Below are 25,540 nucleotides of genomic sequence, written 5' to 3' on the forward strand. Positions count from 1 at the left end.
ACTAAACGCTCAGGTAAATTCTTCACTGCGTGATGTCCCCCCCACCCCGATGCGTGCAGTGATTACTACTATACATTTGCTAGATGCTACCACTATAGGCCGTAGATAATGCACAGCGGCCGAGGAGATCGTGGCTGGGGGTGGGGGGGCAGGGGTAGCAGGCCATCTGTGTATATATGTAATGTTATTAAGAAATATATTTTTCACCCGGGCAACGCCGGGTACTTCTGCTAGTATGAATATAAAACAATAAAAATTCTCACGACGTTTCGACTGCAACACAAGTAATTATCTTCAGGTGTGAAATCCACAGCAAGAAAATTTGAAAAAGTGGCCACTTTTTTCAAATTCACACCTGAAGATGATTTCTTGTGTTGCAGTCGAAACGTCGTGAGAATTTTTATTATTTTATATTTATATTATTTTATTATTTTCCTTCTACGTGACTTTACCGAAAGAACCAAGAATACTCATTAATTGGTTTAAAACATCTGAATGTATAGAGGATCGCTGAGCTTGGGCAATTATTGGTAGCTGCGGCTCACCACCTGCCAGCGAACCTCCAGCTTGTCTGTGGGTCCTCGGTGATTGTTGTAGATGAAATATGCATTACGGACGCTATGTCAAACTAAACATGAAACTACAACTAATCATCACTTCCATACGTTTTAATACAAGTGCAGTGGTGTCACATTTTAAAAATGGCAATTTTTTTTTTATCAGAGGGGAGAGAATTGTATGTGATGCCTGCATGGCACACGGAAGATATTTGTCCCCCATCTCAAGTAGCTTGCGTGTCAGTGCAATGGCTCTGTTCTTCATAAACAGGACGGTGGCACATGACAGTATAATAAAATACCAACCACAGACAAGGGTGGTGCGAGACATAAGCCAACGATGTTGCAAGCACTCAGGACCGCAAGCAGCTAAAGGGGCCCTGGGTTCATGCAATAAATAGAGGTGAACTAAATATAGTGTCGATCAAATTAACATTCGAATGCAAAAAAAGATATACATTAAAAATCTATTAATCTCATCTGTACATTGTACTGTATCTTATGTACATAATTCCATATTTTTCTCTTGTCTACATCTCTTATTTCACGGCATCTGTCTCATTTGTATGTATCTTTTCTCATCTTGCTATTTCTCTATTCTCTTGTATATACTGTATATCTTCTGTAATCTCACTTGGGAGTTTATAAATCGAAAGGCGAGGAAGCCACCAAAAATAATTTCTGCTTAGGCCCCTAAATGGGCCAGAATCGCCGCTGATCCCAGCAGATGGTGTCGCTGGTGAAACTTTACGTTGGCAGACCACCAAGGAATACAAATCGCGTTTCTCTCTGCAAGCCATCATCGCAAGATGCTCACGATCACCCCTGGCCTCGGGTCTCTTATGCATCTCGGCAGGGTTATGAAGAGTGGCCGGGTCACTGCGTGGTGACAGGTTTTCACTTCTGATGAGACACCAGACCAAGGTTCTGCCTACTCTGTGGACGCCACTGGCCCCGTCACTCACTATTATCGAACAGCGGTATTAACCTCGCCGCCCTGTCTCAAATCCCACTGCAGCTCAATAAATTCCCCAGCTTGACTTTTAAAAGCCATCAAGGATGCGAGCCTGATCTCTTCGGCCAATATAGTTCGAGACACGTTTGCAATAAAGGCTGTGAACGAAACATAAATGCTGTTTTAATACAGTGATGAGAAACCGTCTCACCGTGTGGCAAATATTTTTTTATAAGTGTTGTACTTTTTTGGGCTGCTCTGATATTTTTTTTTCAGCTTCATTATCTGAGTGAATTAAAATAGTTGTATTTTTTACCAATAAGTGGTACGTGATCGTGGAACAACGTCAGTAAAAAAAATGTCCTAAAACCCGACTGCCATGACGACGCTGCTTATCTCTCTCCCAGACAAAGGTCTGCTCAAGGGCACCTTTAATATAAGTAAAATATGACATTACATCCTCGCCTTATAATTCACGACAGGCATTCCCACGAATCATGATAAAGCCATACCTGACACTGACATTACCAATTTAACGTTATTCAGTGCAATGTTGCTTATACACTATTTCATAAAATATCTTTAATGCAAAGGTTGCTGCGTACAGTATTTGTAATTTGCCTTTAAAACAAATACCTGTACAGGATATGGGTAGGATTACGTGTCAGGATATAAAGGTTTATTGAAAACTGGACCAAGTAACGTATGAACAATATACAGGTCTCTAAACGTGGGCCAACAGTTTTAGTGAAACCCAATAGTGAAATGTAATTTAGTATGCAGATGCAAATGATAGAGATTGTTTAAAGAAACACATACAATATTTAATATGAAAATAATGTCACTGACAGCATAGTGTAAATGCCACTTCGACCTAACCTTCCATATTTCTCATGAATCTTGGACACAGCTGCTACTGTTTGTGCCTCGGTGTACACCTCTGTTGTGCCACATTCATGATCCACTGCCACTACATGTGACAGACAACCCAAGAACTCTCCACCCTCTTCATTAAAATATTGAGTGGTTTCTCGCCCAATCGAGTGTGGGGTAATGCTCTTCGACTGTTGACAAGCCTAAACTATTGGTAGAAATTCCACATTCCTAAAGTTGGGGGTGGGGTGAGTTTCCATAGAACCACTGTTGACTGCCCAGGAAGGATGAATGGCCGAGTTGATCTCCGACTGAAATTTGCACTCACAACCAACCGACTGCAAGCTCTCATTCATTTATTAATGTCAGTCCACTGCTGGATACCCTGTCTACACCATGTCGTTGGGGGTTGTTTGTTTGGCCATACTTAATTACACTCGTCAGCATGAGGTGGTGAAGGGCCACCAATTCATTAAGTTCAGATGTTATCACTGATTTAATTCTTGGCACGGAATTTTAACTCTGGGCTTTTTGAGTAGTGTTCATTTTTTTGATAAAATTAGTAATGAAAATATTAAACTTCGTATATTTTTTATTTTAGTCAACGACTGGGGTTTATTTTTTATCAAGCATGATGATCACCGATTCCCCATCAAAAAGCTAAGCATGACTGACGAATATTGATTGGGTGGGTGGGTAATTTCTCCCCCCCCTTCACATCAACATGTAGCGACTTAAGAGTGGACTACATTTTTACTTCTTTCGTCAATTATATTTAGATAATTACTCAATGAAATCCACAGACTAAGACATTAATACAATTACACAGGTTGTCGACTAGAGTAATAGTGCCTAAAATTAAAGCAAATTCTGACTAAATGAACACTAGTTCATTGTGATGTGCACTCACCATGCCTTGAAGCATGAGGTAATTCTTGGGTTTCATCTCTGCAATGAAATTATGCCCGTCGATTTTAACATTTATTTTTACATCGGGGCACGGTATTATTTTGATTATTATCTTTCAGACACTGAACCATAACCCCCGAATCCATCTGGTCCAATGTAAGTTTGAACCAGTGTCATTGTCTCCTGGGCATGGTGTGTTTCGAACTGGAAAGTCCCTGCCCTGTTTGTGATGAAGAACAGAGAACATTTGCGCCAACGCAACTCCTTGAGCTGGGCTAGAACGAGAGCCACTGTGTGTCATTCAGACATCAAAACGCAGCTGCTTCTGATCACAAACTGGATCTTCCCACGCGTTTCCTACCATCTATTTACAGTATTGCATACGTTGGCCTCAATCCAGCACATGTAATCCATGGGGTGATGTCCCTGCAGAGTGTTGGAATTCTGGGAGTTCTGTTATTGACCCATTTCTTCTTGAGAAAACCGCATTTTTGTGTAAATGTTTAAACCCATGTATAGATTATATGACAAGTCACGATATCAGTGTAATTTAATAGTAAGACAAAGCGCCGACCTCAAATGTTAATTGTGCGCCAGATGGACACAGACATACCAGTAAATCAGAGCTGTATGAAACCACATTTGCACTGACTGATCACATTCAGCAAAAGAAGTCCATGCCTGTGGGCCTTTTGTTTGTAGCATGCAGTAAACTCATGGAAGTCCACTTGTGCGCACTGAACTTCACAGCAGAGTTTCTTCCAAGGACCCAGATTCGTTTGTGAAGACCCAGAGATGTGTTTTTTTAATATACACAGCTTCAACCATGCACACCATGTGATGCATGGTCCAAGCCTCAATGCCAAATGATCATGGTATTAAATATATACGTTTAGAGTGTGGCCATATTCTATTGTCCTGTGTCTATGCTACCCGCCGGCATTCACTAATCCACACAGACCAGTATAGTGAACAATCAACCACCCGTGACCAACCTACCGTGTGGAGGCCTTCATCCACCAGTGGATTGACAAAGGGCTGTACATATGTGGCAGAGCGGTGGTTTGCTCACTGCACTGGCCAATAGCAATTGGTGAGTGGGATCAGTTGAGATGCCAGTTGAGATGTGGACTATTACTCTAGCTAGCAGACCCTCCCCTACCTTTATGGGTGGTCCTCATTGACCAACATGGCATTGGGAGGCTTTCATCCAGCAATGGATTAACAAATGGCCGTAGAGTATGTTAATCGAAGGAAAACAGTTCACACACTTACCACCACCACCATCATCCACAAGCCTAATACTGTAATTTCTTACCGTGTAGTATGTCCACCATGGAATATCATCAAACTCCACACACCACAAGCATTTACACTACAGAAATAAATTCCTGACTGTCACACAGCCATGGGTTGGGTCAATAAGTAGCTATATTTATTTATTTGCCAAAACAATTTATTCATGCTCCACAATGCTGCATCTTTTGGCATATCCTTGAAGTTGTGTGCCGCTGTGAGCGATGACGATGTACAGTCCCGTTGATGTCGTCCAGTCTAAATCGTATCCTACTGCCGCCTTTATTGTCGATAAGTATCCAAAATATAGATAAGAAATTATACATTTGTAGCGTTAAAGGTGACCACAATGAATCCACGTATAAATAAATAAACGGTTACATGCATTATTAAAAATAAATGTGCGTCTGTAAGTCAACGGTGGATAGGCGTACGGTGCTGTACGGATCCATCACCCATTTAATGGGTGTCTTGTCAAACACGTTATTACTGTACTTTGAATGCATAATCATTAAACAAATAAATAAAATGCACTTAACATGCAGTGGCAGGCCTAACCCATTATTGGCACAATTCCATCATCCAAGCTTTAAACAAGGGGGTGGGGGGAGGAGCTTGCAATGGGTCTTACACGTACACACATAGGCTACTGAAATCAATCTGAGTTTCAAAGTTGAACAATTGTCTCCGTGAAAAAACCCAACAACAACAACAACCCAAACAAATGAAATTCGCCGCGTCAATTCTTTGCGATGCAATAACGGGTTGCCATTCCTTTATTACGTGTTTCGTGTTTGCCCGGTTTGTCTTGTAGAGGGCGCTGGAAGGATGTGTGCGCGTGAAAAAATGGGGAGAAAAAAACAGAAACCACAAAGGACCACAACTTTGTCTTGCAAGCCCCGATAGCACAAATTACACAAGTCCCAAGGAACTAACAAAGTTTATCACGCAACAGCGAGAAGTGCTGGCTACCCCAGTGCAAGTCAAGGAAAGGCATCATCCTCGGAACCGTATTATTTACAAAGGCACATGGGGTAGATTGTATTAACGCGGTGTTGTGTTGAGTCCAAAGCCAGCTATTGCTGTTTGGTATGGGGATGCAAAACGATTCGGGATTCTCTTCTGGTCTATTAAGTGAAATAAATCTAGGAACGTTTCATATACCACCGTACCGTTTCACTTTAGAAAATAAGGCTTTGGTCTATGCTAGAATATATATTTTATAGATTGTTTAATTACTTAATATGATAGTTCAGCTTTACAAACAGTTTATGAAAAAAAGCAGAGAATGTTCTTTGGTTTGTCAACCTACCATTTAAACATTTTCAGTTACAATGGGCAATACATATATACCCATTTATTTCCAAGCATTTTCCAGCTTTTGAAAAATTTAGGACAACCATCTCATTGCAAGTTTGTCCACTGATGGGGTACAAACATGACCAAACCCCCCCCAACTCGTTGTGTATTTGTGTGTATGCACCTGGCCGCAATTAAATAAAAAGTATTTTTTTCCCCTCTTCTTACTTCTCAAATGAAAGCTTTCTTCACGTGCCAGTGCTCAAATATCCGCTCCCACGTCGCAACTCGCAATGTCCATCCATGACGAGCACAGCCGCGATCCGGCAGTAAAGAGGCACGTGTGTGCAAGCTCATTCAAGCTGCCTGTTGGGGTTTTCTCTCTCAGATTTGCTTCAGTTGCTTGGACGGGAGCAAGCGCTCAAGAACAACATCAGTCTTCGAGATTTTCTTTCCTCCCTTCTCCTGCGCTGTTCTGCTCCAGTTGCTCAGGAGTGGCGGTCGTGGGTTACGCAGAGAGTTGGGGAATGGCGGGCAGGGTTGGGGAGGGTTGTCTAGGGCAGGCAATTTTTTGGGGGGGGTCATGTTTGGGAGTCGGGTGGCGGTTGCGGCGAGGAGGTGGAGGAAGTCCGAAAATGAGCGAGGAACGGAGCCCGAAACGGCCGCCGCCACCGCCGCTATTTGCACACGAACCTGTCCACGACCGACGTGCACTTCTTGCACTTGACGTAGCAGCACCAGTGGAACTTGCAGTTGCAGCGCTCCACCACGGTCGCCTTGAAGTGGTCGTAGCCACGGCCGCAGCACATGAGCTCGCAGCCGTCCATGCCCTCCGACGTCTTGTTGCACGAGCGGCCTGCCGTGCCCAGCGAACCCGTCGTCTCGTTGCGCACGCAGTAGTCCGGGCTCGCGTCCACGTGCACCAGATTGTCGACGGACGGCGGGCTGAACTTGCGGCTGGCCGGCTCCAGGTTGCCGCGGCGTCCCAGGCGCACGGCCGACGCGCTGTCGTACTTCTCCTTGAGCTCCTTGCCCACCTTGCGGAAGTCGGCCAGCTGCAGCCAGCACGTCTTGAGCGAGCACGAGCCCGACACGCCGTGGCACTTGCAAGCCACGTCCGCCAAGCGGTAGACGGCCTGGCGGGGGTGGAGGGGTGGGTGTCACGCACGAGGGTTTAGGGAGTTTTGGGGGGGGAGAGAAGGGAGAGGGCATTGAGGTGGATTACGGAGGGGAGGGAAACGAATGCTCTCGAGTCATTTAGAAGGGTAGAAAATGAATATTGCGCCGAGGCATTGTATGAGAGTTGAAACATGCGGCAAATGTCCTGTCACTTTTCTATTGACCGTATTCCAAACATGTGACTTAAGAAAACCCAGAATACGCTATTACCATGCTCTAAAAAAAAGGAAATGCATGAAATAATAATACTATAAAGCATATTTCCATGAATAATTTAAGCCAGCTACAAAGTCTGTAATTGTTTGCATTTTTGCTAAATGGGCCACTGCTGAAGCTGCATCCATCCACTCGCTAATGTTTGGAAAAGGGAACTTTACCGCCCGTCATCTCCGCTCTCGCTCACCACAATGCCCGATTCAAAGCCCCCCCAGCTGTTCATCATTACCCCTCGGCGTTTGCAATTCAAGCACAAATTCACATTGCATCCCCACGAGGAACTGATTAACTCGGAGCGTGTCATTGTGCACTTTTCCCGTCGAGGCTCACATTGCTCAAAGCATGAATTCATGCGCTCTCCCCTGCAAGCTAGCCTTACAGAGGCACCTACAGACATTGTCCACAGCACATGCATTCAATAAGGGACAAGGCGTGCACTGTCCCGTGGTGCACTATTCATAATGTTTTGTCTTGTGAGTCATGAATACGTTTTGGAATGTATTGAGTTGATGATTGAACATGTTCTGTAAATGACCCACGATAAATGTTTGTTCATGACTACAGCTATCTTTCATATTACACGGTCAACATCAGTATCAAGTTAATTCTAAATCGGTTCCGGGATCCACCTTCACCAACTGGGCAAGTATGGTAAAAACAAGCGCTGCAAGTGACGTTGCCTGAAGGGCCTCTTTATCCATCAGTGGAATTAAGTAGTTTCTGAAGGGTGCAGTGCTGTATTATTATTATCAAAAACATCGCAGTATGTACGTAACCGTGTAGGGCTCTCCCCTGTTGAACAATGTTGAGTACTGTACGTATTCCCAATACATTGCGATAGTGTTACTCTTCTGTTTACTGTATCGTACTAATAATGCACAATGTGTAACTTGCATAGTTAGCAGTTTCAGTTCAGTTTCAGTTTATTTGGTGTAGCCCTGTGAGCCATTCGGCTCATGAATCGGGTGCAACCGCAACAAAACAAAAGACAAAAACATGAATAAGAAAACATCTTAAAGTGACTATGCGCAAACAGAAAAATCCAGGAAAAAACTGCAAAGTCTTCCAGAAAAAAAGCACCGTACACCAACGCTGTGTGTAAAAATCCCAGTGGGATGCAAGTCAAACAACAACAACAACAACCACAAGACAACTTAGATTAAGGCCATCAGTCTAACTCCGTACTACAACAAACAAAAACATGGGCAAACCAAAAAACTTTTAGAAATCACCAAAATAAAGCCATAAAAGCAATGCAACAGTGCTCATGGGAACTGTGACCGAATTTTCACAATAAACGACATAAACAACACGTACTACCAAACCCTGTAGCCATAAGCTGCCTGCACGAGTCACTCCACAACAGCAGGAGCATCAGTAGAAGTATCAACATTCACTCTCAGGGAGAGACAGAATTATTTACAAGCACGAGAAGCCACAGACCAGCAAAGTAGAAAGGCAGCAAGAACTCTGTAGTCCTATTTTGGGACGTTTCTATAAGCGCCTCGATTAGCCAATCAGAGTTGGGGGTTTAGAGAGCGTCCTTTAATCCTCATGCGGCCCCACTCACTTTAAGCTTTCCTCACAATTGGCAATAGCCCACGGCGATCCCAGCTATGCATTCTGTAGCGGACCCCTCACGCACTATCGCATTGTGTATTGACACCTCCGTTGGGCAATAATCAGGTAATGATGTGAATTGATGACACGTTATGACAAAAGATGAAACTGCATGTGTTATCGTGTTATCGGCTTACTTGGGGTATTTTTTGTTTCAATGTATGAACAAGCATATCATATCCGCACCTCCGATTTGCACGCTTGGCTACGTACGGTGCGAAAGAAGTTCAACATACAGTAACATACATATAACAATTATGGTCTCATTCGGACGTTATATTAATATTTTTCTGCTTATTTTCTCAGGAAAGTCTCACTGAGTCTCATGGCTCTTTTTCAGGATGGCCCTGCCAAATTATCGCAGTACGGGGGGTGGAGGGCGATAATTAATAAGTATATTTCCACCGAGGGTAAAAAAACAATTAGCATATTTTTACTGGAAAATGAGGTTCCAATGGTGTAAATGCTTACCCCGAGCTCTCATACTCTGATGGTGCATTGTCTTTGAGTTGTGCGCCTTTTGGCGTCATCCGGTCCAACCCATGTGAGACTAGGCTCTAAGGAAAGCTGTCTCGGGTGTGGACCAATCAACTTCAAGGACAGTGCATACATTATCAGAGTTATGTTTTTTGTTTGCATTATGACTGCAGGTATTGTGGTCTATGTAAACATGACTCCTTGTAAAAAAAAGGTGTCAGTTTTGTTGCCAGATAGAAGGGTAAAAAACCATATAAGTATATTTCCAACCTGGTAAATTTGCAAGAAAATTTGTTTTAATTCGACAAATTTGGAACGTGACGTCGGAACGCAGCGATATGCGCTTGTAATCCTGTGCGCCCAGGAAACAATGGAATGTTTTGCCAACGTTGGTCCAACGGGTTCAATGACATGCCAAGGCTGGGTGAACGTTGCATGTTTACGGGCCTCATGCTCATGGCAGGTGAAACAACAAAAACGAAGATCTCTTGTCAGTCGTACACCCAGCTCACCGTTGTGGATAAGGGGAGATGGTTTACACTCGAAAACAAAGCCACTAATTTCAGGCATCAACGATGTAAATTATGCTTTCATTATATACAGTGTTGGTGATCTGTGCCCAACGCCTGACACTCTGTACGCTGTGTATACCCGCTGGGGAGGCTACGTGGATTATCATGCAATATTTGTTTTTTCATGAGAGGATTATATGAAAATTGTAACTAAATATTAGTTTGTTACAAGAATAATCAATTTTTTCAAAAAATGTGCATGTAGTTTTGATGATCTGTGCCTCATGCCTGACACTGTAACGCTGTATGTAACGCTGGGTAGGCGACGTAGATCCGAGTAACATCCAAATCATTATCCAGTAGAATGTCTTGCACCACTCCACTAACACCTTCAGGGAATGCCACCTCATGAATTTGTTTTGGAAAAAAAAGGAACCATTGCAATGCCGATACGAAATCTCAACCCCCCAAAAAAGGGATTATGCAATGGTACACGTCTAGCAATTCGTTAGCGCTGACTCAACAAAATCCATCTCAAGGTAAACCCTTGAGAGATGATCATCAATTTACACCAAATGTGATACTGTATATAGAGAAATGTTTGATTAAATGAATTCAATACAATCTTTACATTTTAGTCTTTTTCATTGAATTAAAATTTTACGAACCCGTTGTATGACGACCAATACCACTAGTTGTATAATATTACGTGCCAGCGTCTTGGTACAAATTGGTCTCAATTTGTAAAAATTACTCGAAATTTAGTTGATTGAGAAACACACAGAGATCGTCGCCCCCTACTGCACAAACTTAGCAACATCCCTCCAGAAAAATAGTGGGGACTCGGTGAGCCTTTCCCGTGTTAATGAGTCGAGGAATAATAACAAGAAAGGGAGGTCTGGACCGCCCTACACAACGTGTTACCGCCGCGACCCTCACCAGGACAAGCGGACTGAGAAAGGAACGAACTTGATTTGGTGATGCTGCTGCGTTTGGCAGTGCTACACCAGAACATATATAAAAACACAAATTCGTCAATAACACTGCCTTCATTATGAAGAAGGGACATTGCCCAAAACGTTGCCGATTATAGATGTACATTTCTCCTTTAAACGCAGCGTTATTAACGAACGTGTTAAGTTGTTTCATTGTTATTTCGAACAGGAAACCCAGCACCTGGGGGATGATCTCATTTGCGATTCAGGTGGCCTGTCTCTACCACACCATTTTACTGGAGTTGTCAATAACATCAGCAACAACAGTGTGGTCAGTAATGTATCACTGTTAATGAATGCATTTTGTTTAAACAGAGATATATGACTCTGTTGGTTTTACAAGAGGCGCCCGATACATGTCCTGCGTTGTAGTTTTTGTAGTAGTCAAGAGGCAAGTATTATTTTTGTGGGGGTATTTGGCTTGTGATCAGTAACGCATTAATATGTTTGTCAGTAATGCATGACCATTGCTACGGATCGCATTGTAAACCAGTGTGGTCTGCACTCCTTCAACAGAGGAATTGAAAAACTACACGAACTCTCTCGCCTGAAGCCCTCTTGTCGTAGCTGGCAGACCTCGACATTGACATTTAGCTCCTGGGTGGGTGGGTGAGTGGGTGGGTGGGTGGGTGAGTGGGTGGGTGGGTGGGTGAGTGGGTGGGTGGGTGAGTGGGTGGGTGGGTGAGTGAGTGAGTGGGTGGGTCAGTGAGTGGGTGAGTGAGTGAGTGGGTGAGTGAGTGGGTCGGTGGGTGAGTGGGTGTGAGGTTGGGTGGGTGGGTGTGTGGGTGGGTGTGTGGGTGGGTGGGTGAGTGAGTGGGTGGGTGAGTGAGTGAGTGAGTGGGTGAGTGGGTGGGTGGGTGTGTGAGTGGGTGGGTGAGTGGGTGGTTGATGAATCAGTGGGTGGGTGGTGAGTGGACGGGTGGGTGGGAGCGACTGGCTATGTACGTACATGTATGTGGAACTTATTTCCCACCGTACATAGCCAACCGTGCGAATTAGAGATGCACGTGAAGAACAACAAACTAAACGCAAAAACAGGTGGGTGGGCAGGTAAGTGAACAACAACAACCACAACAACAAGGGCAAATTACCCACAGAGCACCGACTCACCCGACGGCCCGCCTCGTTGTTGTGAAGGTTCATTAGCGCGCGCGCGTTCTCGGCGGAGGCGCGCGCGAAGTGCTGCTCGCGCTCCCTGGCGTCCACGAACTCCTTGGCGAAGCGGTATCCGTACTCGAGGTTGTCGCCGCAGCCGCCCCACAGCCAGTCGCGCTCCAGGTCCGGCGGACGCGCTGCCCGGCTGCAGCCGCACGTGGCCAGCTCTCCCTCGCGGCACGCACGCGCCACGGAGTTCACCACGCCCGCCGCCGACACGGCGTAGGCGAACGCCGTCTCGCGGCTCCCTGCCCCGAGCATTTGCACGCAACGTACGTGTTTGGGGGCTGCGATCCACTACTTGTTGGGCGCAGGTAACAGCTCCCCCCGCCCGCCCGCCCCCGGTATCCGTGATGCAGTGTTGCCGAAACGCGAATGGTCGAGCGGAAAATGCGCGCGGAAAAACTTCAAGCGAATAGTCACTTTTTTGCGGAAGACCAATCCGTGAATGAAGAGGTATTACGGTATTTAACTTAGTATTCTCTGAGTTTAGTTTATCCCCAGCACTCATAAATAATAAAAATGCTTTGATTTGACACGTACGAAACGGTCATTCGTTTCATATAAAACGTCTACACTAGAGGTATGCTACACGCTAATTTCTGATACCAGGCAGTGCATTGCGAGCTGTGAGATTTTCTAATGGCAACATCTTCATCCCGTGACTTCACAGGACACATAGAATGTCACTCATTTGGCTTGTGGGTAGACCTTAAGATGATTGTCCAGTTTTCTGGCTCTCTTTACTGTGCCTCCACATTCGCAACTCCATGACTTCTCATCATGCCTTCTCCAGTAGTGCAGCCAATAATAACGGCCAATATAGTGTAATAATTTCGACTTGTAATGCAACACTGCCCGGTATTCACTCCCATAGAGAGACGACTCGGAGGTGCGCGGAGGAACCACAGCCAAGCAGGAAGGCAGCAGCCACGAGGCTGGCCGGTAGCAACAATTGCCCAAGCTCTACGGTCCTCTACATATAAAGGTAAAAAAAAATAACTTTACCAGGAAATGCCCACTGTGCTATACAGCTCTTTTTCGGAAGTGACCTGGCCATAAATGATAGCTCCACGAAGTGGCTTCCGTGGAGATTTATAGCAGCCAAATACGCTAACGCGTGTTTATGAAGGTGGAGGGAAAAACTGGAGGACCCAGAGAAAAATCCACGCGACCACGGGGAGAGAGACGCAAACTCCAAATATACAGGCGTCGGGGTCGTGATTGAACCCACGCACTCCTGTATACCAGGCGAGGTAGTTAACATCTTACCACCGTGGCACCCAGATAAAGGTGTTATGGGCCAATTAATGAATGTTTATAGGTGTGAGGAAACCGAGGGGAAATCACTATCTCGTACAGACGGAACAAGCGAGGTCCACATCTGCCTTCTAGCCTGCTCCTTGCAAGCCAGAGTATGGCACCTCCTCAACGGCTACGAAAAGGGAGTTTGACAACAGTTGTGCAATCCACCATTCCTCAGCTCAACAGTGCTTGATTACAGGCATGCATAGCAACTACCGCTTGGCTAAATTATACTCGCTCAGGGAATCTGGAACGCTTTCCCGCTCCGCATTACGAAGCGGTCGAGCTCCCTCCGCCACCTTCAGGAGTCAGCTTAAGGAACCACTCTTGTTAATTCAGACTATGTTCTTGGTAAAGGGCAGGTATGTAGAACTCAAGGTGCAGGGGAAGGACAGCAAACTATACACAAAAAGCAGTTGTCAAGAAATTAGCTTTCAATCTAGATTATTTGAGAGTGCATAGCTCCAATGGCTTCCTCGTATCAGAAAGAAGAGCATTCCAGACGGCCACAGAAGCGAATCTGAAAGGGCGTGATGCAGTGACTCTCATCGCATGATGGTTTATGCTCCTTAGCATGTATCGATGAATTGATGCATCGATTTGAATAGATTTTTTCACAATATATGTGCACGTAATTGTCAGTAATAAATGTATTATTATTTATGATGAATGCGCATTTTATACTAATTTGGCATTCAAGTCAATGGAGTGAACAACGATGTACGACCAAGATAAATATTAATGTGAAACAATACAATATAATGGTGAAAATTAGACAAAAGTAGAAATTGATACTAGAATCTAATGGTGACTTCAATTGACAATTTTGCTGAGACAACTGACAAACCAATCTTGACGGCTGAAAATGTAATTGTGACAATCTTTGTGGGGATTAATCATTAGGCTTTGCTGGTTGCTGGGATTCTCATCCTGCTAGGTGACACTGTAAGCCATGTTCCCCTCTGATGTTCCATGAGAAGAATGAGTGAGTGGTGGGTGAATGAATGAGTGAGAGGGTGAGTGAGTGAGTGAGAGGGCTTTTGAGTGAGTGGTTCATTGGGTGGGTGAGTGACTAAGTACGAGTGGATGGTGGGCTGAGTGAGTGGGTGAGAGGGTGAGTGAGTGAGTGAGTGAAAGGGAGGGAGGGTACGTGTCTGGGCGCGTGAGCAAGTAGGTGAGCGGGTAAATGAAAATGAAACTGAGTGAGCGAGCGACTGACCTATCTGGGTGAGCCGCCCAAAGACGGAGTCGCTGTCCGCGGTGCTGCAGTTCCAGCGGCGGTTACGGAACTGGTGCTGGCACTCGCGGATGGCGAGGCGTGCCCCGTCCCCGATGTGCACCACGTGGTCCTGGTAAAGCTGGCACAGCTTGCGCTGGCCTTGAGACAGCCCCACCAGCTGCGAGCACAGCGGCTGGGCGCCCAGCAGGTACAGCTCCGGGCGCTGTAGAGGATTCAGGGCCAACGACCTTGCCGGGCAGGGCGCGGAACGACATACGGAAACACGGGGTCAAGATGGTCAGCAGTCAGCCTCGAGAGGGTAATATGAGCTACTCTTATTTAAATTGTGTGAATATTTTGGCACGTCTTTACACGGTACAGAAATGGACTGCATTGCCGTGTTATAAGTAATGGTAAAGGTGCCGTCATGCAATTGCTCCATCAAGACACTCTTAGCGGAATAACCTCCACTGGAGACAGGCGAAAGAGATCTATAGGGTATTTGGCCTACTCTTCCATACTGTTCGGACACCTTAGAAGAGGTTTCAAGATCAAGTGTATTTTGTTTAAACAGGTGAGAACACAAGAGACCATAATAGTCTCATTTGCAAGGGTAACCTGGGGCATTACTGTGGCAGTAGAGGGTGATGATTCCTGTGTATAATGCCAAGTGAGTGATTGATGTGTGAGTACAAAGACAAATATTCCCCATATAGCTTTCACATTCTGTTGGAGCAAGTGCTGTTAGCGAGTACCTATGAAGACCGGAACGGCACACGAGGGGGTGGGTAGCCAGCACCATGCCCGGTCGCATTTGTCTTCCCAGTGGCTATATTTACACATTGCTCAAGGTACTCATTTTAGGCTGAGTCGACCTAGGGAATCCCCAGAACCGATTCAGATAATCATCACGGGTATTGTCCGTAAGCGGGAATTGAACTCGGGTGGCCGGGTTCGTAGCGCAGCGTGTGAGTAGCCACACGTTACCTGCCACGCGCGTTCTGCTGAATGACTAACGTCTGTGTACCCACGTGTGCTCCTGTGTGGTTGGACGTGGGGGTGGATTTAAGAACATTGCTCCATTGTCACAACTGTCGTGCTGGCAGATCGAAATGGCGACCTCTTTTGCCGGTCCATTGTGCTGACCATAACCGTAGCAGCGTATGCTGTGTACACAATTAAAACACACCAAGAAGACACATATCCAGTGGCTCTACTATATATCACTGCTTTAACAAACATTCCAATGAGAATACAATTTTCATTATTTCGCGCTAAATCATTTAGCAAATAAATAAATATTTTTAAATAATAGATCTTGACAGAGTAACACTGACGGGGGAGGTGGGCGGGTGGGGGGGGATGACATCTTTCACGGAGTCAATAAGTTTACAATTCAGAGCATCTGCGTTGAATAATTCATTCAAATACGATCACGAAGCCCTAGTCCCTCGGTACTTCTCGCGTGCTCGAATGTACACAGCAAGCCCTCTTGACTTGAGCGCAATTTGTGGAGGCAGACATTGAAATATTAACACGCTTGCAGAAAGGCAGCAGCTTCTGCCAGCGACCTGAAATAGCCGGCTCGCGTATCGGAACGCATTCGCCGAGCGGCAACCTGAAATATAAAACTTCTTAAATATCACACCGTGGCGCTCGGGAAAACAAGAATCTCTCGCCATGTGTAGGCTGAGAGTGATTAGAGTGCGCAATTGTGGGGGGGGGGGGTCCATGGGACGCACCCAATACGCCCGTCTGTACCTTGACGAAGAATGTTTTGTATCAGTTTACACGCTGTGTGCCCCCGTGCAGTAAAAGAGGTGGCGAAACACATTTGCCTCAACGTTTTTCTTTTTTAAATAACAACCACTCGCGATATTTATTTTGGATTGCATGCACCCCTAAGATAAGTTGACCTATCTCTGCGATTTGTAGTCTAATATGAAATTAGATGGCTACGAAAATAAGCATAATTCTGCAATAGGGAAACTTAGAAAAAATGCAGTACCCTGTTTTAAAAACATTTATAATACTTGATACAATCAGAGCATTTAATTGAATGCATAATTGTTTTTTTTTAACCATCCCAAGGATATTAGGTATGTGTAGGAAAACAGCAACAAATACATCTCCAAGGCTACTGAATAAACAGCACAAAATTTTCATCACCTTCGGAGAACTGCAGGTCATGAGTTTACCCAAAGCCCTGAGCTTGCATACAGAGATGCAAAGTAATATTTAAACAAGGCTCCATATTCAAGTTTAAATTTTAAACCAATGACAAAATGTATTCATTGCATTGGACCACTGTTTTGCCGAGAAAATGTTTTAAAATAGTTGAGTCCGCCCATGCCTCGGTAGGCTTTAAACCCTGCTCGGAGTTTGCACGTGACGACGATTCTGAAATACTTCCAAGCATAATAAATGACATTCCCTTTGGCGGGTGGCTTGCTAGTGTCACGCCACAGCCGGATGTCAAGTTAACACCCCACGGGCGTCAATGAGCCCAAGATAAACGAAAGGCGCAGGATCGTAACTCACCCCTGCTACTGTGGCTGCCGGTGGTGGCGGTGGCAGAGGTGTTGTGCAGGGGCCGTGGGTATTGTGGGCGAACGGGCACCCACACCATTTTAGTTATGGCATTTGAAAAAAAAATCACGGTATTTTTTTATCCGAATTTTCTCCTTTCAACAAGGTTACAGATGCTGATTGTGCCGACGGAGAAGCCTTTCAATGTACTTGGCAGCTTGCTAACATGTAGTCGGCTCGTTACAGTGTCAGTAACCAGTGGTTTCTTAGCCTTAATATAATTACACCATTTTAGTTATGACATTTGAAAAAAAAATCACGGTATTTTTTTATCCGAATTTTCCCCTTTCAACAAGGTTACAGATGCTGATTGTGCCGACGGAGAAGCATTTCAATGTACTTGGCAGCTTGCTAACATGTAGTCGGCTCGTTACAGAGTCAGTAACCAGTGGTTTCTTAGCCTTAATATAATTACAGTTCGGTCGAAGTGCGGCGGCGTCTAGCGACTGGCCACTGTGCAGGCAAAATCAACGCCGGAGCGTCTTAACGATGCACTCACCACCACTCGCTGGCATCCACGCAGGCTCGGCGGCAGAGTAGCAGCAGCAGCAGTAGCAGGAAGCCGGGTAGCAGCAGCAGGAGCGGAGATCTGTGGGGACCCATGGTCACTGCTCGAGCCCTGGAGGGCTCTCTCTGGGCAGAGGTGCGTTCTCTGCGGGAGTCGCAGCAGCGCGGGAGGGGCCCGTTGAGGGTGGGGCGGCGTGTCGGCGAGCTCCTCCAGAGAGACGCAGACGGATCTGTAAGAGGAGAACAAGGCTTAATGCAGCCAGCAAGCTCCCTGTGCCATTGCACAGACCTCCGATTAGCACGGTTGGTTACGTACGGCGCGAACGAAGTTCAACATGTATACACACAGACGCATCTTGCACATGTGAGCATGGCCCAGAAAACGGTTGTGCTCAAAACGCAAGTGAATTACTCGCAGTTGCGTGAAAATACAATGATAAAATTGATTTTAGTAACCATATATTACAATATAAATCATCGTATAGCATGAATGGCTTGACCTATGTAAATATATAAGAAAGGTACGAAGTGCAATGCATTAACTGCAGTATGTCAATGCAAATTAACAAATATCATCTTAAATTTTGATTTAAAGCTTTCGTGACTGCAGGGATTCATATTCTTGGTTCTTTCGGTAAAGTCACGTAGAAGGGAAATAATAAAATAATAATAATAAAATGCTTTATTGTTTTATATTTATATCATTTTATTATTTCCCTTCTACGTGACTTTACCGAAAGAACCAAGATTACAAATATCACATTTTTACACTAGATCGCAATTAGTGTCCGAGCAAGTAAAATAATCTCCTGCAATGTGATGGCTGGGTGGCTCAGAGATCAGAGCTGTGAGCTGGCGCCAATAGAATCCTGGGATTGAATTCATGCAGTCACCCGTGATTAAGCAGGCTTCTCAAGTGTAGCGAATTGATGATCTCCGACCCATTCACCAATGCCTGCACCCTAAAAACCCATAATATTACAATAATCGTTTTCATCTTCTTCTTGGTTCTTTCGGTAAAGTCACGTAGAAGGGAAGTAATAAAATAATAAAAATAAAACATAATAAAATAATTCTCACGACGTTTCGGCCACAACGCAAGCAGCCGTCCTCAGGTGAAGACCAGGTCTGTCGGGGAGACATTCAGACGCTGTCTCCCCGACAGACCTGGTCTTCACCTGCTTGCGTTGTAGCCGAAACGTCGTGAGAATTATTTTATTATGTTTTATTTTTATTATTTTATTACTTCCCTTCTACGTGACTTTCCCGAAAGAACCAAGAAGATGAATCCCTGCAGTGACGAAAGCTTTAAATCGTTTTCATCTTCTTTTTTTGAAAATCTCAGCGCTGAAAATTGTACATTTTGGTTTGTCACAGGACAAACATCAAACTCATAGCAGAGTGAGTGTAAAGGTGTGTTCCCTGTTACGTAGAGATGAACAAGCCACTCTAAGATTTTTTTTCAGAATAGCTTCTGTGAAAAATTATTGTGCAGCCATTCTCGGACATACAAGGTGGTCCCACTGCTTGTTGAGATATCTGAACGTCTCATGAAAATGATGCCAATAACACTGGTCAACAAAAAAAACATTTTTTTTCTGGGCTGGACCTTTGCAGCTGTTTTAGACTAATTTCAGGGTGCTGATTCCAAATCTGATCTCAAATTTGCTCTATCACATCATGTTTATGCTATCGGCATACCCCATTTTCATTGATTTTACCCGAAATTATCTCTGTCACTTATGATTGCAAGTTGTTGCGAGTCAGTGACTGCTTTAGTGTTAAAATATGGTGCCGTATTTTTAGGATAGTGTGTTTATAATATCATTGTATGTAGATATCCACATTTATTTAATATTTTTCTTCTGCAGTTTTTATTGAAAATGCAATATTTGATATCTCAAAAACCTGATGTGATAGACAAAAACTTATGCCAGATTTGGAATCGGCACCCCAAAATTACCTTTAAACCGTTGGAATACCTTATGCCAGAAAAAGTGTGCTAACCAGTGTAATGCACCAAGAAAACATGTACACGTCAAAATAGCGAACGGTAAAAACCCTCGTACATTTTGATCTTTACTTGAACAAAAATTGACGTCTGCAAGGACACCAGAATAAAAAAACAAAAATACATCTGGTAAAAATACCATTGTACCTCTCTCCCGTGTATTTTTCTTTTTCATTCGGGCTGCGCGGGTTTGTTCCCCTAGGCCTCTGAACCCAGCTGGTTGGTTCCACGTCCTGGGCCCGCGTGCAATCTGCTCCATCTAAATATAAACCGTGGCCATTTGTTTACCGAACGGGGCCAGGGTTGTCCAGCGCGTGCGCCAGGCACAGGTGCTCCTGCCATCAGCCGCGGCCACTATGCCCACTCGAGTGATTCCACGCCTCCACCCCCCAACCTCCCCCACCGCCGCTAAAAGCCACTCAATGTGAATCGCTGAGGGTCCCTACAAGTTGCGAGGAGTGTGGGCTGCCCATGTTGCTCAAGCTGTTACTTTAAAAGTCAGACGCGACCCAGAAAATAAGTTTCTTTTTTTTCTTCTTCTTCTTGGTTCTTTCTTTTTTTGTTTTGTTTGTTGTCGAAAGCAAAGTGCAAAACGTGATGCCTTGCAATAAGCTATCCGGTTGTTTGGACATCTTGACGCTTGCTTTATTGCCAAGAAGGGTAAAGCCTATTCTTATATTTTTCACAATTTTGATACTGCCAATAAGTGTGCCATAGATACAACTTTATTTAGAGCCAGGTGAGTGCCCACTGAGACTATACGTCCTATTTTTTTTCATTGGAAACTCTGCTCACAATCAGATGACACAGAACTGCGATAAAAAAAAATTTAACCCGTTAAAACAAAGTTTTTCACTATAAATCCTTTATATGCGTGGCGGCTAGAGTCCTCTCGTCCTCTGGCTTGAGATGGCTGCCACCTATGGGTCAGATGATTGCCTGCCACCATTAAGCAATTGGTAATTAAATATAATTTTTTTTTCCCTAAAAAGTGTAAAATTTTGTCTAAAAAAATTCACGAAAATACATTGTCATGCACAACGAGTCTGTGTGCAAAATGTCAGCTCGATTGGATCACGGGAAGTGGGTTAAAACACGACCGAAAGATTTGCAAGGTCGTAAGCGCGCAAGCAAGCAAGCGAACTTAATATAAAGGATTTAAAAAGAGAGCAAACCAGGCGGCGTATAGACGCAAAATTCAGTAAATCCAAAATATATCACCCATTATATTGAGCAACTAAGTGCGATACAGTTTAATCTAGAACTACATTTTCAACCGATATATATAGAAAAAAAAGTTGGGCTTCGAACCATATAATGTGGAATGCAACTCATCTAAAAAAGATCTCTAAAGCTAAGCAGGGAAGATGCCTTGCCATAGATGGCTGCGCAAGCTGTGTATGAGGTGGTGAGCGCATCACAACATACTTGTTGCACTGTGCTTCTTTGCTCCCGCATCTATTATGCTCTCCGTCTCAATCGTCTTGAGCCCAAATTGTCTGTGGAGGCATATAGGTTCTATATATGAAGCCCTCATTTACTTGATACAGCAAGCGTGCTGTGACGGTTCCACCTGAAGACGGAAGCTTGTGTTGCCTCCGAAACGTCGTGATTTTGATTAGATTTTTCTTTTATTAATAAAAAAATTTTACCTACGTAACTTTACCGAAAAAACCTAAGAATATGAATAGGCATATAGGTTCCCCAGCCATCAAACAGGGGTTGGCAGGAATTCGCATTGGCAATTGAGAGCCGAACATAACAAGGTGCGGAGGTTGTGCCCACACTGAAACGGAACTCTTTGAGTCCACTGCTTGGAGGCCCGCAGCTGTCGGATCTGCTGCTGCTGCCGTTGTGTGGATGTCGGTAGTTCCCACGGGGTGTGTGCTGCCTGTATTACCACGTGATCCCACATGGTGGCACCAAGCATACGTAGACTGAACACGGACATGGCCCGCACAGTTTGCGTTCCATTCATTCATCGGCCGTTCATTATTACACTGTGTAACAAACAAAAATTGTTCCCTGGTATTAAGTGTTATTTTCTGATTGCTTATGCCTCAGATAAAGGCTATTATTCCCCACAAATTTTGCTTTTGTGACCAGGAGAGTGATATTTTGAAATGTACATATTTTCAATGAGAAAACGGCCGAATTTGTGTCTTTTCGTTCACATAAAGTCAGAAAAAAACCATATGAATCAACATTAACATGTATTTATACTAAAGTCATACAAAAAGATTTAGACACCAAGGCGCACTATCACAGGCGGGACTGGCCACAGCGGACCGAGTTCTCTGTGGGGAGGAACAATGTCAAGTGGGAGCCACTGGTGGACCCCCGGAAGGTGCTGATGCCACCACTGCACATCAAATTGGGCCTTATTAAACAATTTGTCAGAGCTGCAGATAAGGAGTCGGCAGCCTTCAAGTACCTTCAAGACTTCTTCCCTAAGCTGTCTGAGGCAAAGGTCAAAGCTGGCGTCTTCGTCGGACCACAGATAAAGAAGATCCTGGAGTGCAATGAATTCCCCAAGAAGCTCACAAGTAAGGAGAAAGCGGCTTGGAACAGCTTTATCGCAGTGGTTCGTGGCTTCTTGGGCAATCACAAGGTCTAACACTATGTGGAGCTGGTTGAGACACTGGTGAAGAACTATGGCACAATGGGCTGTAGGATGTCCCTCAAAGTCCATACCCTTGATGCTCATCTTGATAAATTCAAGGAGAACATGGGAGCGTACTCGGAGGAGCAAGGCGAGCGCTTCCACCAGGATATACTGGACTTTGAACGCCGCTACCAAGGACAGTATAACGAAAACATGATGGGAGACTACATTTGGGGGCTGATTCGTGAAAGTGATTTACAGTATAATCGTAAATCTCGAAAAACTACTCACTTTTAAATATTTTGCAGTCATTTTTGTATTACTTTGGTATAAATACATTTTAATTTAGATTAATATTTTTTTCTGACTTTATGTGAACGAAAAGACACAAATTCGCCCGTTTTCTCATTGAAAATAGGTAAATTTCAAAATATCACTCTCCTGTTCACAAAAGCATAGTTTGTGGGGAATAATCGCCATTTTCTATACTTTTGCGGCTTGAGAAATTACGAAATAACACTTACTACCCAGGAACAACATTTTTGTTACATAGTGTTATTCTCAAGCCCACAATGGTACAACAAAGCCTCCCCCACCCCACCCCCACCCCACCCCCTTCCTTCCGTGCTCAGACCTCACGACCATTCTCACTAACGCTCCCCTGAGCCACACATTCACGGACACAAACACATCGGCAAAAGAGGTCTTCTAGTTTTTTTTCATTGAAATCTTGTAAAAAAATTTTTACATCTTTCAAAGATTGTTTTGGACAGAATATTCCCAGGGATTAATTTCTTACTCGGTATATCCATGAACGCCGCAAAGCTGGCTTGGAAAAGAGATTATTTAGCATAAGGCACTACCACTAGGGTAATAATGTATTAATATCCATTAGAATCATACTTTATTGCATGGTATAATTCTATAACCCTATGCACAGGTTTAAAATAAAATTATAATTAAAAAATAATAAAGAAAAAATAATTCATGAAAAAGGGTTCTGGGTTTTTCTGGATTATATTAAGCGCTGCATATACTTGTATCCAAATGTGCCATCTGGATGATATACCAATGCCCAAATATCTGCTCGTCAATGTGTTTGGACAACATTTAGATCCCTCTTCTTAAAAAAATATTCATGAAATCTTAAACGTCTCAATGCCCATTCGTCCAAACCTCATCAGTAATTTTGACAATGGGAAATGTGGGTTAAAAAAATGTGTGTGCAGTCATTGTTAACAATGCTGAGACAATGAACATTTTGCAGCTTATAATCTAGTTTAATCTTAAATCCTGGGATTTAAACCCAGGATTTTCATCGACCCTGGCTCAGTCCTTGTGACAAAGACGCAAAGCCCTACTCCGGCATGTTCCGCTCGCTCACTGAATGGAAGACTATTTTACTTTCGAAAATATCCCACGAAGAAGCAGAAGATCACTGGCAAGCGAGACAAATGTGAACAAGTAACATATAATTTTATTTTTTTATGTCAGCAGACGAACAATTGTACGAGTCCTATCCACGTCTGCCCACTGTTTAAATGCTGCTCCATGCTATAGACTTGTGATAAAAAACAATATATCGTATAAACTGTGCCCTAACTCAAATATAAGTGTGCCCTTTTTCATACCATTATGTTTTCAGCTGACAAGTAAAAAGAGAAAAAACGCCTGTTTTACAACAGCTGCATGAGCATTCTGCAAGCACGAATCTATGTAACAATAAAAAAAAATCTCGACATTTAGGATTTGGGTCAGCACCAGTGAATACAAAGGGTCACAACCACAATTACACATTCTTAATTGGAATTGCAATTACTTGAAAAGTTTAAACCATTGTCATAAATTACAATTTGGTCAAAATAAAACGGCCGCATTACACACTGCACCTGGAATAATTCTTCGACTGGAATTAATTGCAATTTCGTTTACAATCACATTCGCCCCCGAAGCTCTGGTGACACTTGTAATGTTTAACGGACTGGCCATTTCCCGCATTATGAAAAGCATCTTGCCTTTATGAATCAGTGTGTAAAGGCCAAATCCCTACATGCACCCATTCTTTTTTCCCACGTACTATTTTTTGGTGTAACAAAACACCGCATTTTTAAATTTGCTTAACCACTACGAAATGCCGTGAAATAACAATAATCATAATCATAAAGGCTCCCGCAGATGATAATTACACCCGCTATGCACAACCGAGGCATTGTTTGTACAGTGTATTGTGTGTAGGTGGGTGTTAATAGACTGGCTTTGCTTTGAGTTAGCCATCAACATCTCTGAAAGGCCTATTGTATTTTATTACATTATTTCAAAACACACACATACACGCGAACAAAGACAAATCTCCCCGTGTAGCCTTAATAGACTGTTGGGGCAAGTGCTGTTAGCGAGCACCTATAAAGGCCGACACGGCATACGAGGGGGTAGGTGGCCAGCACCACGCCCGACCGCCTTTGTCTCCCCAGTGGTGATGTTTACACACCGCACCAAATACTAATTTGAGGCTGAGTCGACCTTGGAGTGGCCCAGCACCGGTTCAGATAAACGTCACTGGTGATTGGCCGTGAGCGGGAATCGAACTCGGGTTCGCCTGTTTCGTAGCGCAGCGCGCTAACCGCTACACTACCGCTCCCCATACGTAAATACACACACACATACACACACACGCACACACGCACGCCCACCCCACACAATGCACACATCATCACAAAAAGCGAGGTGCGGAGAGAATAACGACTGACCTGTGGAGGCCTTGACAAATCCATTCCGTGATTATGCATGCAAATATATGCAGCCCTGCTAATGATACCCGGTGATTTAATTAAGCACTACGCAAGTGACCTGAAACAGGGGGACCGCCATGCGAAGGGAAAATTGTGATGCAAATCAGGGGAAGGTGTTTGGTTGAATGCAAGTCCCCGCTGAGTAAAAGTGCAGACTTTTATCGTTGTGTTCCATCCGTAATAGCTTGCACACCACTGCAATGAACGGCAATTATGTGACTGCAATAATAATTGTAATGCTGCCGCAATCATATAAATTGTGCTATTTGAAGTATGTTCAACGTGTGTTCTGTGTAATCTAAATACATTGCCGAATTGAGATATTTGTGAATTTAATGTTTTGAATTTTACAACAAAAAACGTTTAATTTGCTTTAAAAAATATGGCACGGTACAATTTATTATAATGAGCACTACAGTTACGTTTAAATACTGGTAATCATGACAACAAGAAATTAACTGCATATCGTATG

At 44.0% G+C, this 25,540-nt stretch overlaps 1 protein-coding gene across 4 annotated transcripts in view; it reads right to left on the reverse strand.

Annotated features, from left to right (window-relative positions):
* Positions 1–4,960: 4,960 nt before the first annotated feature.
* The window catches only part of LOC144944333 (protein Wnt-5b-like), a 50,889-nt gene continuing 30,309 nt past the window's right edge, over positions 4,961–25,540 (reverse strand). For 3 of the 4 annotated variants that reach the window (XM_078872415.1, XM_078872416.1, XM_078872413.1), the window contains exons 3-6: positions 17,656–17,893; positions 14,568–14,815; positions 11,999–12,291; positions 4,961–7,025 (exon numbers count right to left, since the gene is read on the reverse strand). In XM_078872415.1, coding sequence (XP_078728541.1) covers positions 6,567–7,025; positions 11,999–12,291; positions 14,568–14,815; positions 17,656–17,759 — 1,104 coding nt within the window. In that variant the 5' untranslated portion in view covers positions 17,760–17,893 and the 3' untranslated portion in view covers positions 4,961–6,566. The remainder of the gene's footprint in view (positions 7,026–11,998; positions 12,292–14,567; positions 14,816–17,655; positions 17,894–25,540) is intronic. The other variant, XM_078872417.1, reaches the window with a different exon arrangement.

The sequence above is a fragment of the Lampetra fluviatilis genome, chromosome 34, assembly GCF_964198595.1.
Source record: "Lampetra fluviatilis chromosome 34, kcLamFluv1.1, whole genome shotgun sequence".
In the NCBI taxonomy this organism is placed as follows: Eukaryota; Metazoa; Chordata; class Hyperoartia; order Petromyzontiformes; family Petromyzontidae; genus Lampetra; species Lampetra fluviatilis.